The 21,621-nt window shown below is 35.9% G+C and overlaps 1 protein-coding gene across 1 annotated transcript in view; it reads left to right on the top strand.

Moving 5' to 3' along the window:
• The window catches only part of TERB1 (telomere repeat binding bouquet formation protein 1), a 29,627-nt gene extending 9,929 nt beyond the window's left edge, over positions 1–19,698 (top strand). Inside the window, exons 8-17 of the mRNA XM_005692107.3 lie at positions 3,093–3,245; positions 4,625–4,756; positions 5,839–5,964; positions 7,696–7,853; positions 8,926–9,275; positions 10,525–10,589; positions 10,892–10,987; positions 15,150–15,299; positions 15,605–15,670; positions 19,357–19,698. Of these exons, the coding sequence (XP_005692164.1) occupies positions 3,093–3,245; positions 4,625–4,756; positions 5,839–5,964; positions 7,696–7,853; positions 8,926–9,275; positions 10,525–10,589; positions 10,892–10,987; positions 15,150–15,299; positions 15,605–15,670; positions 19,357–19,544 (1,484 nt within the window). The 3' untranslated portion in view covers positions 19,545–19,698. The remainder of the gene's footprint in view (positions 1–3,092; positions 3,246–4,624; positions 4,757–5,838; positions 5,965–7,695; positions 7,854–8,925; positions 9,276–10,524; positions 10,590–10,891; positions 10,988–15,149; positions 15,300–15,604; positions 15,671–19,356) is intronic.

The raw sequence follows: 21,621 nt of genomic DNA, 5'->3' as shown, positions 1-21,621 counted from the left end.
GAAGACAAGGATGGCCACTCTATTTAATTGGACATCCAAGTCAGTACAATAAGGCAAGAAAATGAAATAAAAGGCATAGAGACTGAAAAGGAAAACGAAAATATAGTACTTATTCATAGGTGACCTGATTGTGTAAGAATCTTACAAAAAGCTACAAAACTAATGTGATTTTAGCAAAGTTGCAGGATACAAGGTCATATGGAGACAATTAAGAACTTAAAGTGACTATCATTTATGATAATATAAAAAACTCAAAATACTAGGGATATATTTAGTGAAATATGTGGACTATCTATATGCTGAAAACTATAAAACATTGCTGAGATTTAAAAAAATTAAAACTTAATGGGATAGATATCATACTCATGGATTGTAAGATTCAATTTTGTCATAACGTTACTTCTCAAATTCGTCTCTAAATTCATAGCATTCCCTATCAAAATCTCAGCAGGCTTTTCTATATAAATTGACAAGTTGATTCTAAAATTTACATGGAAATGCAAAGGGGCTAGGATAGTAAAATTTATTTGAAAAAGGACAAAATTGTAGAATTTATGTTACCTGATTTCAGTATGTACTATACAGTAATCAACAGTGTAGTACTGGTGTAAGTGTAGGTATAGATCAATGGAACAAAATGGAGAGCCTAAAAATAGACACACACACACATACATATATGGTTGATTTTCTACAAAGATGCCATGGTAACTCTGTGTTGGAAAATGTAGTATTTTAAATAAATGACGCTGGTAAAAGTATTTACCTATCTGTGAAATATGAATATCAACCCTTACCTTACACAGTATGAAGTGAAGTGTTAGTTGCTCAATCGTGTCTGATTCTTTGCAACTCGATTGACTGTAGCCCGCCAGGCTCCTCTGTCCATAGAATTCTCTAGGCAAGGATGCTGGAGTGGGTTGCCATTCCCTTCTCCAGGGAATCTTGCCAATTTGGGGATTGAACCTGGGTCTCCCGCATTGCAGGCAGATTCTTTACCATCTGAGCCACCAGGGAAGCTGGTATACAAAATTAACACAATCTACAAAAATTAGCTTTAAATGATCTATATACCTCAATATAAGAAATAAACCTTAAAACTTCTAGACAGAAACAGGAGCAAATCTTTATAATTTGGGAGTAGACACACATTTCTTAGGACACAAAAAACATGAGCCACCAAAGAAAAAATTATCATTTGGAGTTCACTGAAATCGAAATGTTTTATTTTTCAAAAGTTCCTGTTAAGGTGAAAAGGCAAGCCATTGACTGGGAGAAAATATTTGTGAAATGTACATCTGATAAAGAACTTGTGCCCAGGAAAACCCCAAGAAGGTATCACTATACACTCACTAGCATAACTAAAAGTAAAAAGGCTAGTGACATTAAATATTGAGGTTGTGGAACAACTAGAACTTTCTCACACGTTGCTAGTGGTATATCTGTATTCAGATATTTAAAGCAAATAGTTGTCTTTTACATGCTCACATGCAAAGGAACATATCTCTATATAATTTCAAAAATTGAAACCTATTTTCCATGATGCTTTGACATTTCCTCTTTCTTTAAATACCAGCTTAAATGAATGATACATATAGGACCTATTACTCTCAGTGGATTGGTATGAAATAGATTAGAAATCTATCATCAACTCAATAGACATGAGTTTGAGCAAACTCTGGGAGATAGTGAAGGACAGGGAAGCATGGCATGCTGCAGTCTGGGGTCGCAAAGAGTTGGACACGACTTAGTGACTAAACAAAATTTTAAATACTCGGTACAAGTGTAGACTAGGATGTTCTGCTTATAAGTCCAATTTTTCATTACATAGAATATAATTGAAAATACTTTTTAGTAAAACCTATTTTGGAGTTCCTGTAATACTGAAAATGTTTGAATAAATGAATAAAAGTTTGTCAACCATGTCCAACTGTTTGTGCCACCAGTCGTATCTGACTCTTTGCAGGATTATAGCCTACCAGGCTTCTCTGTCCATGGAATTTTCCAGGCAAGAATACTGGAGTGGGTTGCCATTTCCTTTTCGAGGAGATCTTCCTGACTCAGGGATAGAACCCTGGTCTTCCACACTGTAGGCAGATTCTTTACTATCTAAGCCACAGGGAAACTGGAGAAACTGAAAATGTTTACATATCCTTAAATAACATTTCCTAACAGTCTGTTCCCAGATATAGAAATTTTTGAACATGATTGGTTTTAGATTAATAGCTTTGTGTTTTATTAAACAATTTTAATATAAAAAGTACTTTTTGTGTTTAAATCATCCTGGCTCAATTTGTGGTTCTAGGGTAGACTGGGAAGAAGGTTTATCACAGAATTATAATCATTAGCCCATATATCCATTGATTATATGTCCCCTGCTGGGCTAGGGGCTATAGAGACTACTGAGTACATAGACCCATGGAGTACTTTCCCATCAGAATCATTTTCAACAGGGGAACAGAAGACTGAAGACTTTTTAAAAAATGTATCTGTCATTGAATCTTTGCTTAGAATAGTTGTTATGACTCTCAGTAATATGTTATACTTTTATGATCTAAGAAGTAAAAGAATTAGGCTTACTTAAATAAGATGGATGAAATATGTGGGGTTTTTTTGAAATAGTTAAATTACTTTGTTTTTTGTTGATGTAGCCAATCTGAAGAATGAGTTATTTTGGAATTCAGAAAATAGCTTGCTGGTTGTAATACCAAGCTAAATGAATGAATCTATAGCTCTTGTAGGACTTGAGTTTAATATCATTCTTGCAAAATTTACCAGTTTGTGATCAATGAAATGAGATGCCTAACATACAGGAAAGAAGTACTGTACTAAACTAACTCATATGTTGAAATGAGTTTCTTATATAAGTAAATAGAATCAATCTTGTGATTATGTATATGCACAGGTAAGGATTAGATTTTTCATTCTTTAATTTGGGATTTTTAGTAAGTATTTTTTATTTTATTTATTTATTTATTTTTTAGTAAGTATTTTTTAAAGTCAAGTTAATGTTATATTTAGTACAAATTAATTTAATGAAACCATATACTTGTCTTATTTGAAGTATTAATAGTTCTTCTACTTTATTCCTTAAGCTTATGTTCAGAAATACTTTATATCTGTGGGTGGACTGGATGTATTGTCTCAAGTTCTTGTGCAACTGGAATCTGATTCACACAAGACTCCTTTCAGTGCTAAACTTGCAGTGGTGGTGACAAAGACAGTGGATGCATGCATTGCTGATAATCGTGAGTGAAAATGCTTAGTAATTTTTCCATAGTTGCATTTTGTTTGAATTCAGCATGGTGAGTGTTGAAATGGTAGATTGAACACAAATAAGGATTGGACTTCTATTTTCTCAGAAGTGGGAGAGAGATTTAGAAATTATCTAGTCCAACTCCTTATTTTCTCATGGAGGTTATGATATCCTTAAGGATTCAAATCTAGGTCTTCTGATTTCAGGTTTGATGATAGAATCAAGAGAAGAGTCTACCAGTCCTAAATCTCTGTTTCACTTAAAAAGCAGCATTAAATGAAAAAGATTAGATGAGAAATCAAGGGACATTTTGGAGACATAGGAAATGGAAAGTCCAATTTATAGATTTTTAAAAATGAGATAAAGAATTAAGGTATGCCTCTATCCAATAAGTATAAGAGGGACTTATCCTATCACAACTAGTGAGTGGCTGAACCAAACTAGAACTCATGACTATAGATTTTTAAAAATGCCATAAAGAATTAAGGTATGCCTCTATCTGGTAAGTATGAGTTGGACTTATCCTACCATAACCAGTGAGTGGCCGAATCAGACTAGAACTCATGGCTGCTTCTCACATGTACAAATACTGAAGAATGATAGTCTACAAATCTTTGTAATAAGCAGTTCTTGAGATTCATAAATAACTGAAAAAAAATGGTAGATCATTTTTTAAAAATTCAGTTATGTGCTAGGCTCTATGTAAGCTCTAGAGATTAAAAAAATGATTATGACAATAGTCCTCTGAGGAATTCACAACCTTTTTGTTGCTATCAGGACTGTTGGACTCTGAACTCTGTTTTTAAAATCTGAAAAAAAAAACAACCATAAGAAGTGTAGTTTAAAATGATAGACTTCTTGAATTTTTCACATCTCAGTATAGATTCAAGCATGCCTCACTGCATCGTTAACATCAATAGAACCATGACCAGTTAGAAGTGTATTTCAGTGACAGGCAGAAATTGATTACATGGGAAGGTCTATACTGTCAGTCTAGATAAGACAAAGTATGTAATATGAGAGTAAGCAGCTTTTAGGGAAGATAGTAGTATTATTTCATATTCACAACACTCTATAGGACAACTTAGTAGAAAGCATTCTTCAAAAAATTTGCTTTAGTATAATGTCTTTAGTATGGGAAGAGGAATTATTGAGGGCTTTATAAGCTTCCACCTTATTATAATGCATTTGTTTATAGTTATATATTGCATGTTATATGAGATGTGAATTTTAGATACTATGTAGATATATAATATCATTCTCCCAGGATAAGATCTGAAAAATAGTATATGTAAATATCTGGAAAATACTATATATATAGGTAGGGATAAGCTGTAAGTTTGTACTTGTTCTTTTTTCCCCCTTTTTAAGCTACTTTTGGTGTTGTATTATCCAAGTACCACATTGTTTCAAAACTTCTGGCATTGCTGCTTCTTGACAGTCTGGATTCAGGAGAAAAATTTAGTGTCATACTTACCCTTGGTCATTGTACAGAGGATTGTGGTAAGTACTGGATTTATTTAGCATGTTTATTAAAACAGTAGAGTAGAAATATACTGTTATTTCCTCCCCAGCTTAAAAGTACTGTTGCCTTTCTCCTAGTCCCCTAGCCAGTCATTCATTGCTCTTCATCCTTCATTCATGGTATTCAGTCAGTCACTAAGACCTGTGGTTCTATTAATACATCTGTTTATCCTTGCTTATCATTTTCTGCTCAATTCCAGTGCTACTTTCCTAATTTAAGCCCTCAGCCCCTCAACATCTTTCATCAGTGTTTTTGCAAGAGAGTCGTCCTTGTGTCCTCTTCCTTCTGTCTCTGTTTTTTCATTCTACTCCTCACATTGCTGCACATGATCCTGTTTTCCCTTGTTGAAAACCTTCAAAAGTTCTATCTTTCTTTCTCTATTTATCACTCTCCTATTTTTTCTTTTCCCCTTTCGTTTTTTCCCTCTCCAGTTTCCTGCCATTTCACTTGCCTCCTTTCCAACCTTCTTCACTTTTCTCTCTCTCCTCCTCCCACGTTTCCACTTCCCTTTCTTTGTGCTTTCTTGCTTCTTCTGCTCTCTCTTCCCTCATTTTTTATTCTCTCCATTCATTTTTCTCTATACTTTCTCTTCACCTGTATATAATTTAGGGTTTACTGTACCTTTAAAATTATTAATTTTTATTTTTTAATTGCGGTATGATTGGCAACTAAACCTTTTTTTTAAACCAAGTGAGGACAGTTCATTTACTCTTATGACACTACTCTGTGGCTGTATTTCACAGATTATCACTTAGGAGATGTAGGTATCTTATGTAAGTAGATTATTTTCTAAATTGAAAATACTTTTGAAACTTTGTTTTTCTGTATTTTAAAATTTGAACTATGTTTATAATTATCACAAGAAAGAACTATGACCTCATGCATATAGTTTAAGATAAAATAACTCTCAGAATTCCATGATGGTCCAGTGGTTAGGACTTGGCACTTTCACTATCAGTCTGATCTCTGGTTGGGGAACCAGGATCTCGTAAGCCCCATGGTACGGCCAAAAAAAAGATGAAATACTATTTTCTACTTTAATTTTTGATGTGTTTTCCAGAGGAAAATCAGTATGACTTTTTTAAAAACAATGGCCTTCCACTCATGATACAAGCCTTAACTGAATCTCAGAGTGAGGAACTAAACAAAGCTGCCACTTTCGTGCTTCACAACTGCAAAAAAATTAGTAAGTTTACTATTACTTAAAAAAATACCTACCAAAGTTTTTGAAAGAGAATTTACTTTCAAATTTACTTTGATGAATTTGCTTTTTACTTTTGAATTTACTTTGATGAACCAAGCCCCTTTAGCTCCCAGCCTCTTCTTACATTTGAAAAGTAGATTATATAATTTTGACATGACAGCTAGAGTATTACAGCATATAAAAACTTCTATGGAAGGGAGCAACAGTATAGATAATTCACTTATTTAATGCACTGTGGACAGATTTAGTTGTAGGACTTAAATCTGAGGGCTACAGGTGACTTAGGATTAAATCATAAAGTATGTTCATTTATTTATTTAAAAAATATTTGAATGCCTCTTATTTGCCAGGCACTGTGCTAGGCTTGGACTTCCCTGGTGGCTCAGACAGTAAAGCTTCTGCCTACAGTGCGGGAGACCCGTTTCAGTCCCTGGGTGGGGAAGATCCCCTGGAGAAGGAAATGGCAACCTACTCCAGTATTCCTGCCTGGAAAATCCCATGGATGGAGGAGCCTGGTAGGCTACAGTCCATGGGGTCATAAGGAGTTGGACACGAGAAGGCAATGGCACCCCACTCCAGTACTCTTGCCTGGAAAATCCCATGGATAGAGGAGCCTGGAAGGCTGCAGTCCATTGGGTCACTGAGGGTCGGACACGACTGAGCAACTTCACTTTCACTTTTCACTTTCATGCATTGGAGAAGGAAATGACAATCCACTCCAGTGTTCTTGCCTGGAGAATCCCAGGGACAGGGGAGCCTGGTGGGCTGCCATCTCTGGTGTCGCACAGAGTCGGACACGACTGAAGCGACTTAGCAGCAGCAGCAGCAGTGCTAGGCTTTAGGGAGACAGTGATAAGATACAGCAGTCTATGTGCTCTTAGAACTTAGTTTAACTAGAGAAATAGGAAGTAAATAAATATATTATTATAAATTAATGCAAAGGTTAAGAGTGGATGGAGCACAAATCCTAACCTGTAATAAAAGACGGTGACCTAGACTGAGAGCAGAACAGGCTTTGAGAGGAAGTGATTCTTCACCTGAGATCTGAATATAGAGTTAATTGGGTGAAAAGAAGGGAGTTTGTCTTCGTCCAGTGTCTCAACCATAAGCAACAGTGAGGCATAAAGGTCCCATGAGAGAAGAGAACCTGGTGCATCTAAGAACTAATGGCTGGAGCATAGAGGAAATAGCCATGAAAAGGAGTTTGGTCTTTTGAAAGAAAAATTGCAGCCATAATACGTAAAAAATTTTAAAATTATAGGAAGGAAACTATAATCCACAGTTGTGGAAACTGTGTTAAAAAAATACTTTAAAACCAGTAGCCATAAACTTGAGCATGTTTGTATGCCTGGTATAACATGTTTTCATGCTATTTTTTCCCTATAATTCTGAAAAGTAAAGTCTATTTTATGACTCTTCGGGTCCTCAACTTCTGCCAAGCACTTTCTTTTTCTTTTTTTTTTTTTTTTAGTTTTTTATTTTTTTTAATTTTAAAATCTTTAATTCTTACATGCATTCCCAAACATGAACCCCCCCTCCCACCCAAGCACTTTCTTTCCACTTATTTTCAGTACCAATTAGGCAAGTTAAGATGCTTTGGATGTGCAAAATTTAGAGAAGGGGTTGTGGGGTATGAGTTTGTCCTTATTTAAAGTGTTCAAATAGCATTTCTAGTAATGGATAAACTCACTATTTTTTTTCCATATTACAAAGGTGAGAAGTTATCTCTAAGTCTAGGAGAATATTCTTTTGATAAAAATGAAGAGCATTTAAAGGACATAAATATGAAAGAGAAGAATCTTGAAGATTACTGGAAGAAAGCAAAGGAAATTTTACACAGAATAGAAGAACTTGAAACAAAAGGAAATGAGGTTGGCTTTTTTGTTTCAAATAATACAGAACTTTTTTCAAAATGTTTTTAATAATAGAGGTTGGAGGGTAAAATATTTTTCTTACAAATTTACTTTTTATTTTTATGGTTTTAAATTTAAAATTCACAATGGCACCCCACTCCAGTACTCTTGCCTGAAAAATCCCATGGATGGAGGAGCTTGGTGGGCTGCAGTCCATGGGGTCGCTAAGAGTCGGACACGACTGAGCGACTTCACTTTCACTTTTTACTTTCATGCATTGGAGAAGGAAATGGTAACCCACTCCAGTGTTCTTGCCTGGAGAATCCCAGGGACGGCAGAGCCTGTGGGCTGCCGTCTCTGGGGTCGCACAAAGTTGGACACGACTGAAGTGACTTAGCAGCAGCAGTAATACTTGAGGAATCATCCTTGAACACAGAAAAAAAATATTTTTAAAAAGTGGAAATAAGGACTTCCCTGGTGGTCCAGTGGTTAAGAGTCCGCCTTCCAATACAATGGATGCAGGTTCAATTCCTGGTCAGGGAATTAAGATCCCATATTCCATGGGGGCATTAAGCCTGGCCTTCACAACTAGAGAGCCTTCGTGCTGCAGACTGCAGAGCCCAGGCCCTCCAGAACCTTGGTCTCTACAACTACAGAGAAGCCTAGGTGCCACAACTGTAAAGCAGCTTAAAATAAATATTTTAAAAAGTGGAGGTAATGACTGAAAAAATAAGAGACATGGAGGATAGAGTCACGAGATCTATCATTTAGATAGTAAGGGTTTGAGAAAGAGAAAGAATGGAGAAGTAATAGTTGACCCTTGAACAACAGGTGTTTGAACTGCTTGAATCTATTCATACATGATTTATTTTGACTTTATTTTTGTGTAAATTGTTCCCATCTGACTACCCAAATGTCCCCAAATCATTTAATAAATATTCTCTCCTTTCTCCCTAATGTAAACTTCATCTTTTATAATGTATATTCTATTGACAGTCATAAACTTTTTATGCATTATTTAAAGGGAGTGTAATTTGGATTATAAAACAAATGATTATTTTGAAATTATTTACTTATTTTTATATTATAGGAAAATATACAAGGAGAGAATTATAAGAATAATATTTCATCTGTGAACATAAATATTCAAGATACACTGAAACACTTCCATGCAGATAGCAGCGGTGGTGTTCCCAAAGCAGAGGATAAAGATAAAAGCCAGGCTAGAAAGCTACATGCCTCTAAGTCCCATAAAGTCACGTCCAAAGCATGTACAAATGATGATCAAGTGAAGATGGAGTTAAGAAGTGCAAATCCAGTTAATGCTTGTTATAGGGAGAGTGGGCAAAATAAGACTTTATGTACAGCCAATTCAAGCTGCAAACAAAACCTATGTGAAGAAACAACTTCTGAAAAAAAGAACTTTGTTTCTCAGTCAAGGTATAATTTAATAATTGTTTCTAACTTTTATTCACTTATTCAGCATTTGTGTGTGTGTGCATGTAGTACAATGTGCTATACTCTTAAGCACTGGGATACAGAAATGACAAAACATGGTTTGGGGGAGGAACCTAATGTAGGAAGTTTGGGGAAAGGGGTTTGGACGGGACAGTCTTGGCCAATTCATCTCGGGTCTGGCATGTCATATGCAAGATTTTCTGTTTTAACTTATACGGTATAAGGAGCCATTGACAATTTTAAATCAAATGGCATAGTCAGATTTGAATTTAGAAGGGATACTCAGAAAACTTAAACTGAATGTCTATAGCTGAAATAATGATGCACACATTGATAATCAATCGGCAATTTGGCAAAAGCCAGTTTGTAAGTTTAATTTGATAAATGGGGGTAAGGTGTGATTAAGATCTGGTTTAGGCTCACCTTTTCATTTGTTCCCTGTACCTCCTCTCAAGTACATGTTCTTTCTCCCTCACGGGTAGCCTATAGGGCTGGACCTGGAATCATAGCCTTTCTTCCTAGAACCTTTCTTGTGTTCTGCTCTTCTGATAGTTACTGGACTATGAGGGAGACTGAAGAGGATGCTGCTATGTTTTGGGAGGTTGTAGGGTAAACCAAGTGTTAGAAAGATGGATTATATCATCACATTCCCTTTTTCCTTTTCTAAAGCATTCTTCATGTAATTTTAACTTGATTTCTTAGGGATGTAGAATTGGGAATTAGTGAGATAGGCTCTTGTGCCAGCATTCTTGCCCTCTGGCCCACTGAATTTATTTCCTCTTTTTTGCTTTTCTTTCCTATTTTCCTCTTTTTTTCCCCATGTTTCTGCTGACATCAGTATTATTGCCCTTTGGAGTCTTGTTTAACTCCACTTTTTTTTTTTCAAATTGAAGCAGAGTTGATGTTACAGTTACAGTGTTTCAGCTGTACAGCAGTGATTCACTTACTATACTTTTTCAGATTCTTTTCCATTATACATTACTCCAAGATATTGAATCTAGTTTCACATTCTATACTGTAGTTCCTTATTATCTATTTATATATAATAGTTAACTCCACTTTTAGAAACAAGGTTGTATGTAACTGCTGAATACCATACTTTGGCAGAATTTGGTGGGTTTTGGTAGATCCTGGTGCCAGCTCCTTCTGTCTGCTAAACTCTGCTTATATGGAAACATTTGTTCACACACCAGTGTTTACTTATAGTAATCTTGTGTCTATTTTCTTTTAGAGACCATATTTTTAAACACCCAACTCCTATTACCAAAAACACAAAGCAGCAGTTACCAGTAACAGGTATGACTAAAAATGTTTCTTCTTTGATTGTTGAACATATTTAAGTGATTAATATAGCTAAAAATGTACATTGGTATATCTTCTCTCTAACATACAAGCTATGCCTTTACTTCTCTTTCTAAACTAAGTGCTTCAGTCACCTTTTGTTAATATCCAGAACCTTTCTGTTTATCCACTAGGATGACTGGATGTGTAGTCCTGGGCTACAGTTGATAAAAATTTTCAGAATTAATAAATCTTGTAAATGTCACATACTTTTTACTAATCAGAAATACCTTGCATTTTGTAATTTTTTTCTCCAGATCCATTTACATTATGTTCAGATATAATAAATAAAGAAGTCATCAGTTTTCTAGAAACAGACAGTTGTTCCAAAATGTTGAGGTATAGGTGCTCAGGTAAGTATTTTTTTAATTGTAATTATTTCATAATTAAAGTTTATATGACATTAAGTTAACTAGAATTTGTAATAGTTCTACCAGTGTGATTTAAACTTCATTCCCTTTGGAGAAATAACAATCATGGGTATCATAAAAAATTCAAATTAATACCTTTTATCTATAGTAGCCTGTGTTCCCAATATTTGTTCATATGAGTCAACACAGCTAATAGTTTTTAAAAATTACCTTATTATTCTTTTTGTCACCATCTATAAGTTTAGCTTTACTGAGTAAGGTAAACATCTTTTGTATTTTCAGAGAGTCAATAAATAGATATATATTCTGGATTATGTTCTGAAAATCATAAGCATTAACTATTCTTATATTTATAGTTAGTTTATAAGTTTTTCTAGTGTTCCATGTCCCATTGTTTCTTTTTTCTTCAGGGTCCTCAGTGCTTACTCCATCCTTCTTCTTCATATCCAAATATTTGCTCTTTGTTTACTCTTATTGTTGCACTCTGCCCTTTGGAGAAAATTGAGGCTATTCCACATTAGGCTCAAAATACTACTGTTCTTCTGTCTTCCACCAGTCGTGTCCAACTCTATGCAGGATTATAGCCTGCCAGGCTCCTCAGTCCATGGAATTTCCTACACAAGAATACTGGAGTGGTATGCCATTTTCTCCTCCAGGGGATCTTCCTGACCAAGGATTGAACCTGTGTCTCTGTGTCTCCTGCATTGGCAGGCAGATTCTTTACTACTGAGCCATCTGTTATTCCTTGATCTTTCTCCTTCTGCCAAATTTCTGCAGATATTTCCCCCACTAAATAATCTACAGCACTTACTCAACTCTGCTGCAACATATACTTTTGTGGTATCATCTCTCATTTTACCAATGATTTTCAAATCTGTATCTCCACACTTCACTTGTACCTTGGGTTATAGCCACATTCTGCCATTTCCAGCTGTATCCAGGATGTACTCACTTTAATATCTTGTTATTTCAAGTTTAATATATTCAAAACACAACAACTTTCTCCGTCTTAAAATGCCCTCCCTCCAGCATCTTCATTTTTGTTAATATTGCCACTATTCTTCTGGCCCCCAGATTTCAAACATTGAATCATCTATAACTATCTTTTCTCCTTACACCCCCTATTTCTAGTCTATCAGATTTGGTTCTTTCTTTCTTTCTCACACAGGCCTCCTTTCCTTCATGCCTCAGTTACTCCAGCAACTCGGTAGCAGTCTTTCAGTCTCAAGTCTCACCAACCCCCAAGTCATGCATATTGCTATTAACTTCTCTTCCTCATGTGCTTTTTATCATGTTACCAGGGTAAAGAACCCTCAGTGCTTCTCTGTAACTCACCAAATAAAACTCTCTGCCTGTGTGGAATTTCAAAACTGTGTGGAATTTTGTTCTTCTTCCACTTGTAAGATTTTGCTGCACATTTATTTTACCAGAAATGTGCCATGCTTATTCCAGACTCTGCCATTCGATCCATCACAATTGAGCATTGTCCTCAGTTCACTTCAGTTCAGTGGCTCAGTTGTGTCTGACTCTTTGCGACCCCATTAATTGTAACACGCCAGGCCTCCCTGTCCATCACCAACTCCCGGAGTTCACTCAGACTCACATCCATCAAGTCAGTGATGCCATTCAGTCATCTCATCCTCTGTCGTCCCCTTCTCCTCTTGCCCCCAATCCCTCCCAGCATCAGAGTCTTTTCCAATAAGTCAACTCTTCGCATGAGGTGGCCAAAGTATTGGAGTTTCAGCTTTAGCATCATTCCTTCCAAAGAAATCCCAGGACTGATCTCCTTCAGAATGGACTGGTTGGATCTCCTTGCAGTCCAAGGGACTCTCAAGACTCTTCTCCAACACCACAGTTCAAAAGCATCAATTCTTCGGTGCTCAGCTTTCTTCACAGTTCAACTCTCACATCCATACATGACCACTGGAAAAACCATAGCCTTGACTAGACAGATCTTAGTCAGCAAAGTAATGTCTCTGCTTTTGAATATGCCATCTAGGTTGGTCATAACTTTTCTTCCAAGGAGTAAGCGTCTTTTAATTTCATGGCTGTAGTCACCATGTGCAGTGATTTTGGAGCCCCCAAAAAATAAAGTCTGACACTGTTTCCACTGTTTCCCCATCTATTTCCCATGAAGTGATGGGACCAGATGCCATGATCTTCGTTTTCTGAATGTTGAGCTTTCAGCCAACTTTTTCACTCTCCTCTTTCAGTTTCTTCAAGAGGCTTTTTAGTTCCTCTTCCCTTTCTGCCATAAGGGTGGTGTCATCTATGTATCTGAGGTTATTGATATTTCTCCCGGCAATCTTGATTCCAGCTTGTGTTTCTTCCAGTCCAGTGTTTCTCATGATGTACTCTGCATATAAGTTAAATAAGCAGGGTGACAATATACAGCCTTGATGCACTCCTTTTCCTATTTGGAACCAGTCTGTTGTTCCATGTCCAGTTCTAACTGTTGCTTCCTGACCTGCATACAGGTTTCTCAAGAGGCAGGTCAGGTGGTCTGGTATTCCCATCTCACTCAGAATTTTCCACAGTTTATTGTGATCCACACAGTCAAAGGCTTTGGCATAGTCAATAAAGCATTGTCCTAAACGTCTCTTTTACCCTAATAGCTCATTATTCATCAATTTTACCTCAGAAATCTCTGCCTTCTCCCAGAAAATGTTGTTATTTCAGAATCCCCACATTTGTTTTCTGGACTATTTAAGTTACCCCTCAACTGATTCTCTTACTTTTCAGCTGAGCTTTCTGTTAGACAAATTACATCATATTCCTGCTTGATAAATATCCCTCAGTTCTCCCATTGACTTGGAGATAGCTAAAAATCTTTAGGATGGTTCTCAAGACTCTTGTTGATTGGCCCCTGGCAACCCTTACCAGCCTCAACGTTTCTCCCACACTTCTCATACCTGTACTCCAGCCACACATGACACCTGTGATTGTCTGAACACACGATACTTTCTCACTCTTCTGTGCTTTTGCACATGTTCTTTGTACTTAAAATGTCCTCATCCCTGCCAACTTTCTGCCTGGCTAACTTTTCCTTTAGGTGACAGGCAAATAGAGTACCTTATGGATGTGGCTAACATTACCTGAAGCTACTGATCAATGTTAAAATTTAAAAAAAGATAGTCAGACTTTATGTGTCTGTTAATACGATGCAGTTAGAAGTCCACAGTACTACCTGTGAGGAATTCTACTAAAAACAACTTAATCTGAATCTGAATAGTTATCTAGATCTACTTAACAGTTTCTTGGGCACACAGAAACATTTTAAAGGATACAACTAGGATGTAATCAGAAAAACCCCAACTTTGGGAACTTACACATTACAAATGACCTGGTGTCTCCAACAGGCAAATGACAAAGAAGAAGAGAGGAGAATTGATAGATGAAAAGAAACTCAAGAGACATAGCAGCTGAATGTAATGGTTGACCTTGTTTGAATCATGATTCAAATAAGCCTACCATAAAGAGAAAGTTTTAAAATGATGGGGAAATTTGAGCACTGACTGGATATTAGATTACTTAAACATAATTTTCTTAGGTGTGATAGTGGTTTTGCCGTTTAAAAAAATAAGACAAAATAAATACTTTTTAAAAAGAGTTCTTATCTGTTAAGAATGCATCTGAAATAATACTCAAATGCAACTTCCAGGCTTCATAATCCAGTGTGCACAAAAGGCAGAGTTGCATAGGTAGAGGGAGATAAAATATGACTGGCCATGAGTTAAGAATAGTTGAAGCTAGATGGTGGATACATGGTGGTTCATTATTCTTTTCCATTCATTCTCATGTATTTTAACTGTTCCATAATATTAAAGAAAAAAAGATGACAGAGCCTAAGGGTCACTTATTTTGGATATCTTCCCTGACAGTGACTCCTGCTCAGAATTAGACCAAGCTAGACGTTCCTTTCCTATATCGCCATAAGTGTTTACACCTCTGTGGCAACACTTGTTTCCCTGTATTGTATTTGTTGTCTTTACTCTTTCATACGATGTGGCTTTGAGTTTCTTGATGTATTTATAATTAACTTCCTGATTCACTTCAGTTACCATCATAAAGATATTTGCTTTCATAAATTTGTTATTAAATATTTTATAACATCTATGCATCATTTTAATTTGTTTTCTTTTAGGTTGCATAGCAGTAGGAAAATCCCTGAATAGTCGAAATTTTAGCAAGCTCTTGCACTGTTGCCCATACCAATGTGATCGTCACAAAGCCATTGTGGAAGCTGAAGACAGATATAAAAGTGAACTAAGGAAATCACTTATTTGTAACAAAAGTAATTAATTCAGCAGTTTTAAAACTGTAATTATGACTGTACCTTCTGAACTATGATCTAGACCGTTAAGTATATTGAAAGCTAAAGGGTACAAAAAGTGTTGAAAAGAAAATCTGTCTCTGAGCAACCATGATTTAAAATGTTCCCAGGGAGTAGATTTAGTCTCTGGTGGTTTAAAAATTCTTCCTAATCCACCTAAGGAGTCCCATTAGAAGGGGGAAAAAGGAAATATCATACTAATGGAATTGATGTGATACTACTCAGATTAATACTCTAAGTAGGCTAAATGTTTTCGTATTTTTCAGAAATTCTGCTGACCCCACGTAGAAGACGTCAACTCAGTAGTGAATCTACTACCCCTGGAAGAATAAGTGAATATACTTAATTTTTAAATAAATATAAATTTCATATATTCCTGAAACAGAACAGCTCAATGATTGTTCTCAGTCACATCATTAATGGCTTCTAAATAATAACTCTTGGCTCTGATAAGAGTCATATTTCCTCATAAAAGAAGTTTCCCTCCTCCTTTCCTCATGGCACTCGCTAATCTCTTGCTTTCTAGCTGGGGAAGGAGCAGGAGAAAACTTAACATCTATTAAGAACCCATTATGTATTAGGTATTTTATAGATATTATTTCCTTTATTTCATAAAATAAAATCATAAGATAAAGTATTACTTTATTTCCACTTCACTTTCTTTTCTTTTAGGTTGCATAGCAATAGGAAAATCCCTGAATAGCCAAAATTTGCCAGTGAGCAAATGGCAGAACTTAGATTCAAATGCAAGTTTTTCTTTCTCCAGAACCCCCAGTTCATTCCTCTGTATCACATTTCTATTTTAGCACTTCAAATAATCAAAATTGAAGAGACAAATAGTATAAAGCTTAGATCCCTGCTTAAAAATTAATATACTTCTCAAACTATGAGTTAATTTATAGGAGTTTTTATTAAACTCAGAGTTAACAGTTCAGGTTTATCACCATATCAAATTTATCATGAGGCTTAAAGAACATTACCATTTTCTTTTGTTTGTATGGAATTAGTACCTGCAGAATAAGAGTAAGCAATTGAGTACATTACTTGTCAAAGTAACCTAGAAATTAATAGCCATTAGTAACTATAGAGTCATTCTGTTATTTATTGTGAAGAGGTCTGGACTTGATCCATCCAGGAAACATTTTGCCACTCACTTTTGTTTGGCCATTTTCACTGCCAAAACCTTGAAAGAAATTTCAAATTTACTTTTTATAACTGGGTCTTTTTCAAGATTAAAATTTCTGTGTATAAATTAAAATTAAGTGCAGTACCAGTATAGGGTAGCCCACTTTTTGAAGTAATATTTTCTGTAGAAACTGTTAGAAAATACATATTTTTCCATAGAAATGTTGCAGTTGGAAATCTTGTCTTTGACAAGGAGTTGGCATCAAATTTACAACAGAATTTCTTCAGTAGCATGTCTTAAAAGCAAATATAAAACAACTAAAAATATTCGATAATCGTTTTTCATAGTAAAGTCATTTGCAGAACCTCATGAAATATACATAACTGTTCCTATATATGGGGTCGCACAGAGTCAGACACGACTGAAGCGACTTAGCAGCAGCAGCAGCAGCATTCCTATATATTGATTATACAAAGGGATCCTAAATACTGTTAGAATCATTTTCAACTCATAAACACCTACATCTTTTTTGTAGGTTAGAACTGCTTAGTTAAAATCAAATAATAAGTTGGCCTGCTTTTTTTCAGATTTAGGCATCTTGAGGAGGTAGTGATTAGATTGGTCTTATATCTCTTATGGGGCTTCCCAGGTGGCACTAATGGTAAAGAACCTGCCTGCGAAGGCAGGAGACATGGGTCAGGAAGATCCCCAGGAGGAGGGCATCGCAACCCACTCCATTAATCTTGCTTGGAGAATCCCATGGACAAAGGAACCTGGGAGACTACAATCCATGGGATCACAAAGAGTGGGACATGACTGAAGCGACTTAGTATGCATGCATATCTCTTTTACAAGCAGGCCAGGAATATTTGATGTACTGTGTTCCCCCTCTTAATAAATTTCCCTTTCATACTAGAGACATTCATTACCTTTCATTTGGTTATAGGTTACAGTCAAACTTGAGACTATTCTTTTGAGAAGGGACCATTTTAGCATCTAAGTATTTAAAAGAGTCTTGGAGACAAGGCTCTTTTAGGATGGATTGAAAAATAAGTGTCTAAAACGGAGTCTTCTTGCCTACTTTTCCCTGCTATTTTCTTCCCCTTGTTTTCTTTTAATGCCCAATCAGTATAAAAAAGAGCACTAAAGAAGCCACAGAAGGGAGCCTTGTGATGTAGAGAGCTGTTTCCCCTTCTAGGCTGCCCATTACTCTGCTGCAGAAACCTTTGAGGAGTTGGGCATGGATGTTAATTTAAGTTAGAAGTCAGTGAAATGGAAGCTGCAGTGGAAAAGTGGGGATGGGCTCTACATGAACAACCCCAAGACCCAATATCCTGAATGATATAATAACCCATCTGGTTCTGATTATAATGAGTTTTGAGATCATTTAGCAAGTGAAATTGAAATAATCTATTTCTTGGAGAACTACAGTTTCCAGTAGACCCAAAAGTAAGAAGTAACTTAATTGATGAGTTTTAAAAAAATTTATATATATATAAATTTTATATTTAAAATATATTTATATTAAATATATATGATTTTATTTTTGGTTGCTCTTCGTCTTCGTTGCTGTGTGCAGTCACTCTAGTTGTGAAGAGAGTGGGGCCTACTCTCTATTGCAATGCATGGGCTTCTCATTGAGGTGGCTTCTCTTGTGGAACACGGAGTCTAGGCACACAGGCTGCAGTGGTTGCAGCACGCAAGCTCAGCAGTTGTGGTACACTGGCTTAGTTGCTCTGAGGCATGTGGAATCTACCTGGACCACAGATCGAACCCGTGTCCCCTGCACTGGTAGGTGGATTCCTATCCACTGTACCACCAGGGAAGTCCCAGTGATAAGTTTTAAAACACTTTTTACCAGTAGTAACTTTTTTTTCTTTCAACAAATATTATTGATCACCTCCCATGTGTCCGACACAATTTTAGGCACGGGGGACATAATGGTGAGTGAAACAGACAAAAATCCCAGTCTTCATGGATCTCACATTCTAAGCAATACCATTCGGTAATAATTAGACATTGTTTCATTGATATCTTGGCCTTCTGCTGCTAAGATTTTTCTCTTCTGATTTAAGAGATCTGAACTGTGGCTCCTATCTTAGGAGAGATGGACTAACAGTCCTGACCTGCAAAGGCAAGATTTTCTAAGGTCCCAGCAGTTATTCCAGGTCCTACTAGAGTGAATAGCAGCCTTAATTGGAAATACAAAAACTCCTCCTCATCAGTATTAACAATGAATTTAAAACCTTAAAGGAAGACTATTTCCTGGTAATCATGACTAGAAAATATTTGTTTACAGATACCAAATGTGTATTCTTTCTGTTGTAGAAATTACCCCTAAAAACCAGATAAAACTTCCTCTTTGTGCAGCCTGTTTTTTTTTGTTTTTTTGAGTTTTAATCAAGCTGAGCCCTTATATAGGTGAAGAACATGTTCATTAAGTCAAATTTCAAAAAAGACACTTAATCCTTTAAAAATATTAATCAAGCATGATAATTAAAGTAACAAGTGTTGATATTCTTTTCTATGAAGTTATGGAGCCCTTTGGGAAGACCGTAGCTGTAAGACAGGTAAGTGGTTAACTGTCTTCACAGGAATGTTGAAAGAGTTAACAACCAAATGTTTATAAAATTTTGTGTTTCTTGATTATCGTAAGATTGTTACAATTATTGCAGGATCACAGTGATAGCATCTAGGTTGATAGTAGGCACTCAGAGTTTGTTTGTTTGTTTGTTTTCATTTGAAGTGGATTTCCATATGATGAGTTGCCCAGGCATGAAGTTTTCTCACTGTATAATCCATATCCTTAGAATAAGTTTTTATTTGATTCTTAAGAAGATCTCTTTTTTTTTAGCAAGTACTAATATATTCTACAATTCTCATTAATTACAGAGAAAAGAAGAATTCGTAAAAACTTTACCAAAGAAGAAATAAATTACCTTTTCAATGGAGTTAAGAAAATGGGAAATCACTGGAATTTAATTTTGTGGTCTTTCCCCTTTCAGCAAGGACGGAAGGCTGTGGACCTTGCTCACAAATACCACAAGCTGACCAAATGCCCCAAGTATGTGGCTCCTTGATTGGAAGACTTGTCAGTTTTTAGTTTGACACCTTGAAAAACAGTGTGTTAAAAATACAAAATTTTAAATATTTTAGACATTCTCATGAGACAGGAAATGTGGCAATGGGGATACTGTTTAATTATTTTTTGTGATGCTGTAGCTCATCAGACTATTAAAATAACTTCCAAGGACTTCTCTGGTGGTTCAATGTCTAAGACTCTGTGCTGTCAATGCAGGGATCCTGGGTTCAGTTCCTGGTTAGGGAATTAGATCCCATAAGTTCAACTAAAGATCCCCTGCAACTAAGACCCAGTGCAGCCAAATAAATAATATTTTTTTTTAATTATAAAACAAGTACATTTTCTTTTAAAAATTTTATTTTATCGTATTTTTGGCTGTGCTAGTTGTGATGTGTGGGCTTCTCTCTAGTTCTGGTATGAGTGCTCTCTAGTTGTAGCATGCAGCCTTAGGTGCCCCATAGCATGTGGGATCTTAGTTCCCTGACCAGAGATCGAACCCATGTTCCATGCATTGGAAGGCAGATTCTTAACCACTGGACCATCAGAGAAGTCCTTAAAACAAATACATTTTCAATGTGTAGGTTGGTAGGACAAAATTCCATATGAGGTCAAACATGTTTAGGATTATGCTTTTTTCCCTTAAGCTCAACCTAGGTCAGAGAAAAAAAATTATTGGCCTTTAAACCTTATTTGACATCATATACTATATGAGACACTGGATTTAGTATTTTTACCCAGTGAAATTCTCTCTCTGGAACTTAGATAGTTTCCCAAGATGTTCAAATCATGTTCCCACACACTAATGTTTCTCCTTCTAAAGGCAATTGTGTAATTGCCCAAATACTCCAAATTCTATTGTCAGGTTCACTTCTTTTTGGTGCATGTTTATTTGCTTCTGCATTTTCAAAGTTTGAAACAATTTTTGATTGTTTGCTTTTAAGTTAGTTTTCTTCTAGTTGGAAACCAAACTGTTAAATCTCAAAGTTCTATTTTTCTTACTTTTTTTATATTTCATTACACCAATGCATTCTTCATTATACTTAAAATACTGTTACTGTGGCAAAGTGATCAAGTATCAAGGCCTGAAAGCTCAGTTGTACTTCTGTACACATTGGCTCACTGCTTGGTGTCATTCTTACAAATACTGAACGCTATTTTCCTATAAGCATGTATTCTTTGACCCTTTCAGATCATGAGTATATCTACTTAGATAAAGCAGAATTTTTATTAATTTCTGTTCCACAGTGAAAATTCCAGAGGGTCAATAAGCAGAAAAGTCTCTGTTTAAAATCCAAAAATTCCTTTAGGCCTAAGAATAATATACAATTAGGAAAATTCTTTGCATCATTTAAAGTGTGAGTGAATTTAGTCCATTATCTGTCAGTATTTCCTAAGCTCTATGGAGATGATTTAAATGGTCTGCTGGGCTGTTTTGATGTGTAATTCTCAAGATGTGTGCATGTTGTTTTAGGTCAATGGGGAAAACATTTTGTTGCCTCAACCTTGCTGGCAAATTTTTTTTTTTTTAATTGGAAATTATCTATGTAACAGAAGATCAAATACTACTTAAAGAAGCATCCCCAAGAGTATGACACACTGTAACTTGGATGATATTTTGTATCAGTCACTGACACTTTATTTAAAATAACTTCCATTGCCTTCTGAAACCTTTAAATTTTATCCTAACCTTTGGCTAACTTGGTTAACATGAACTGCTTTTTTCCCCTTAAATGGAATTTGATAGTAAATAAATACACATCAAAAGGAAAGCCAAAGAATGATCACATATTAGAGGACTGTTTGGTTTTCGGAACCCAAACCCGACCAGTTCCACAGGGGACAAAAAGTCAGACCCTTGGAGTTGGAGCTTACCTCAGTTATAGCTCCTTGCCAGAGGCATGAACTAACTGCTGTACAACAATCTGGACGTTGGTGGCTGTCTTTAGTTTTGCCTATATACTCAGAAACCTGGAATTTACTGTTTCACAGGGTGATAATTGATGGTCAGTTCTTCCTTATGCCAAAATGAAATATGCCTTTCTGGAGTACCTCCTGCAGAACCACACAAGTTGAAT

This window comes from Capra hircus, chromosome 18 (assembly GCF_001704415.2).
Source record: "Capra hircus breed San Clemente chromosome 18, ASM170441v1, whole genome shotgun sequence".
In the NCBI taxonomy this organism is placed as follows: Eukaryota; Metazoa; Chordata; class Mammalia; order Artiodactyla; family Bovidae; genus Capra; species Capra hircus.
The sequence above is the reverse complement of the archived record's forward strand: the minus strand, read 5'-3'. Positions and strand labels throughout refer to the sequence as shown.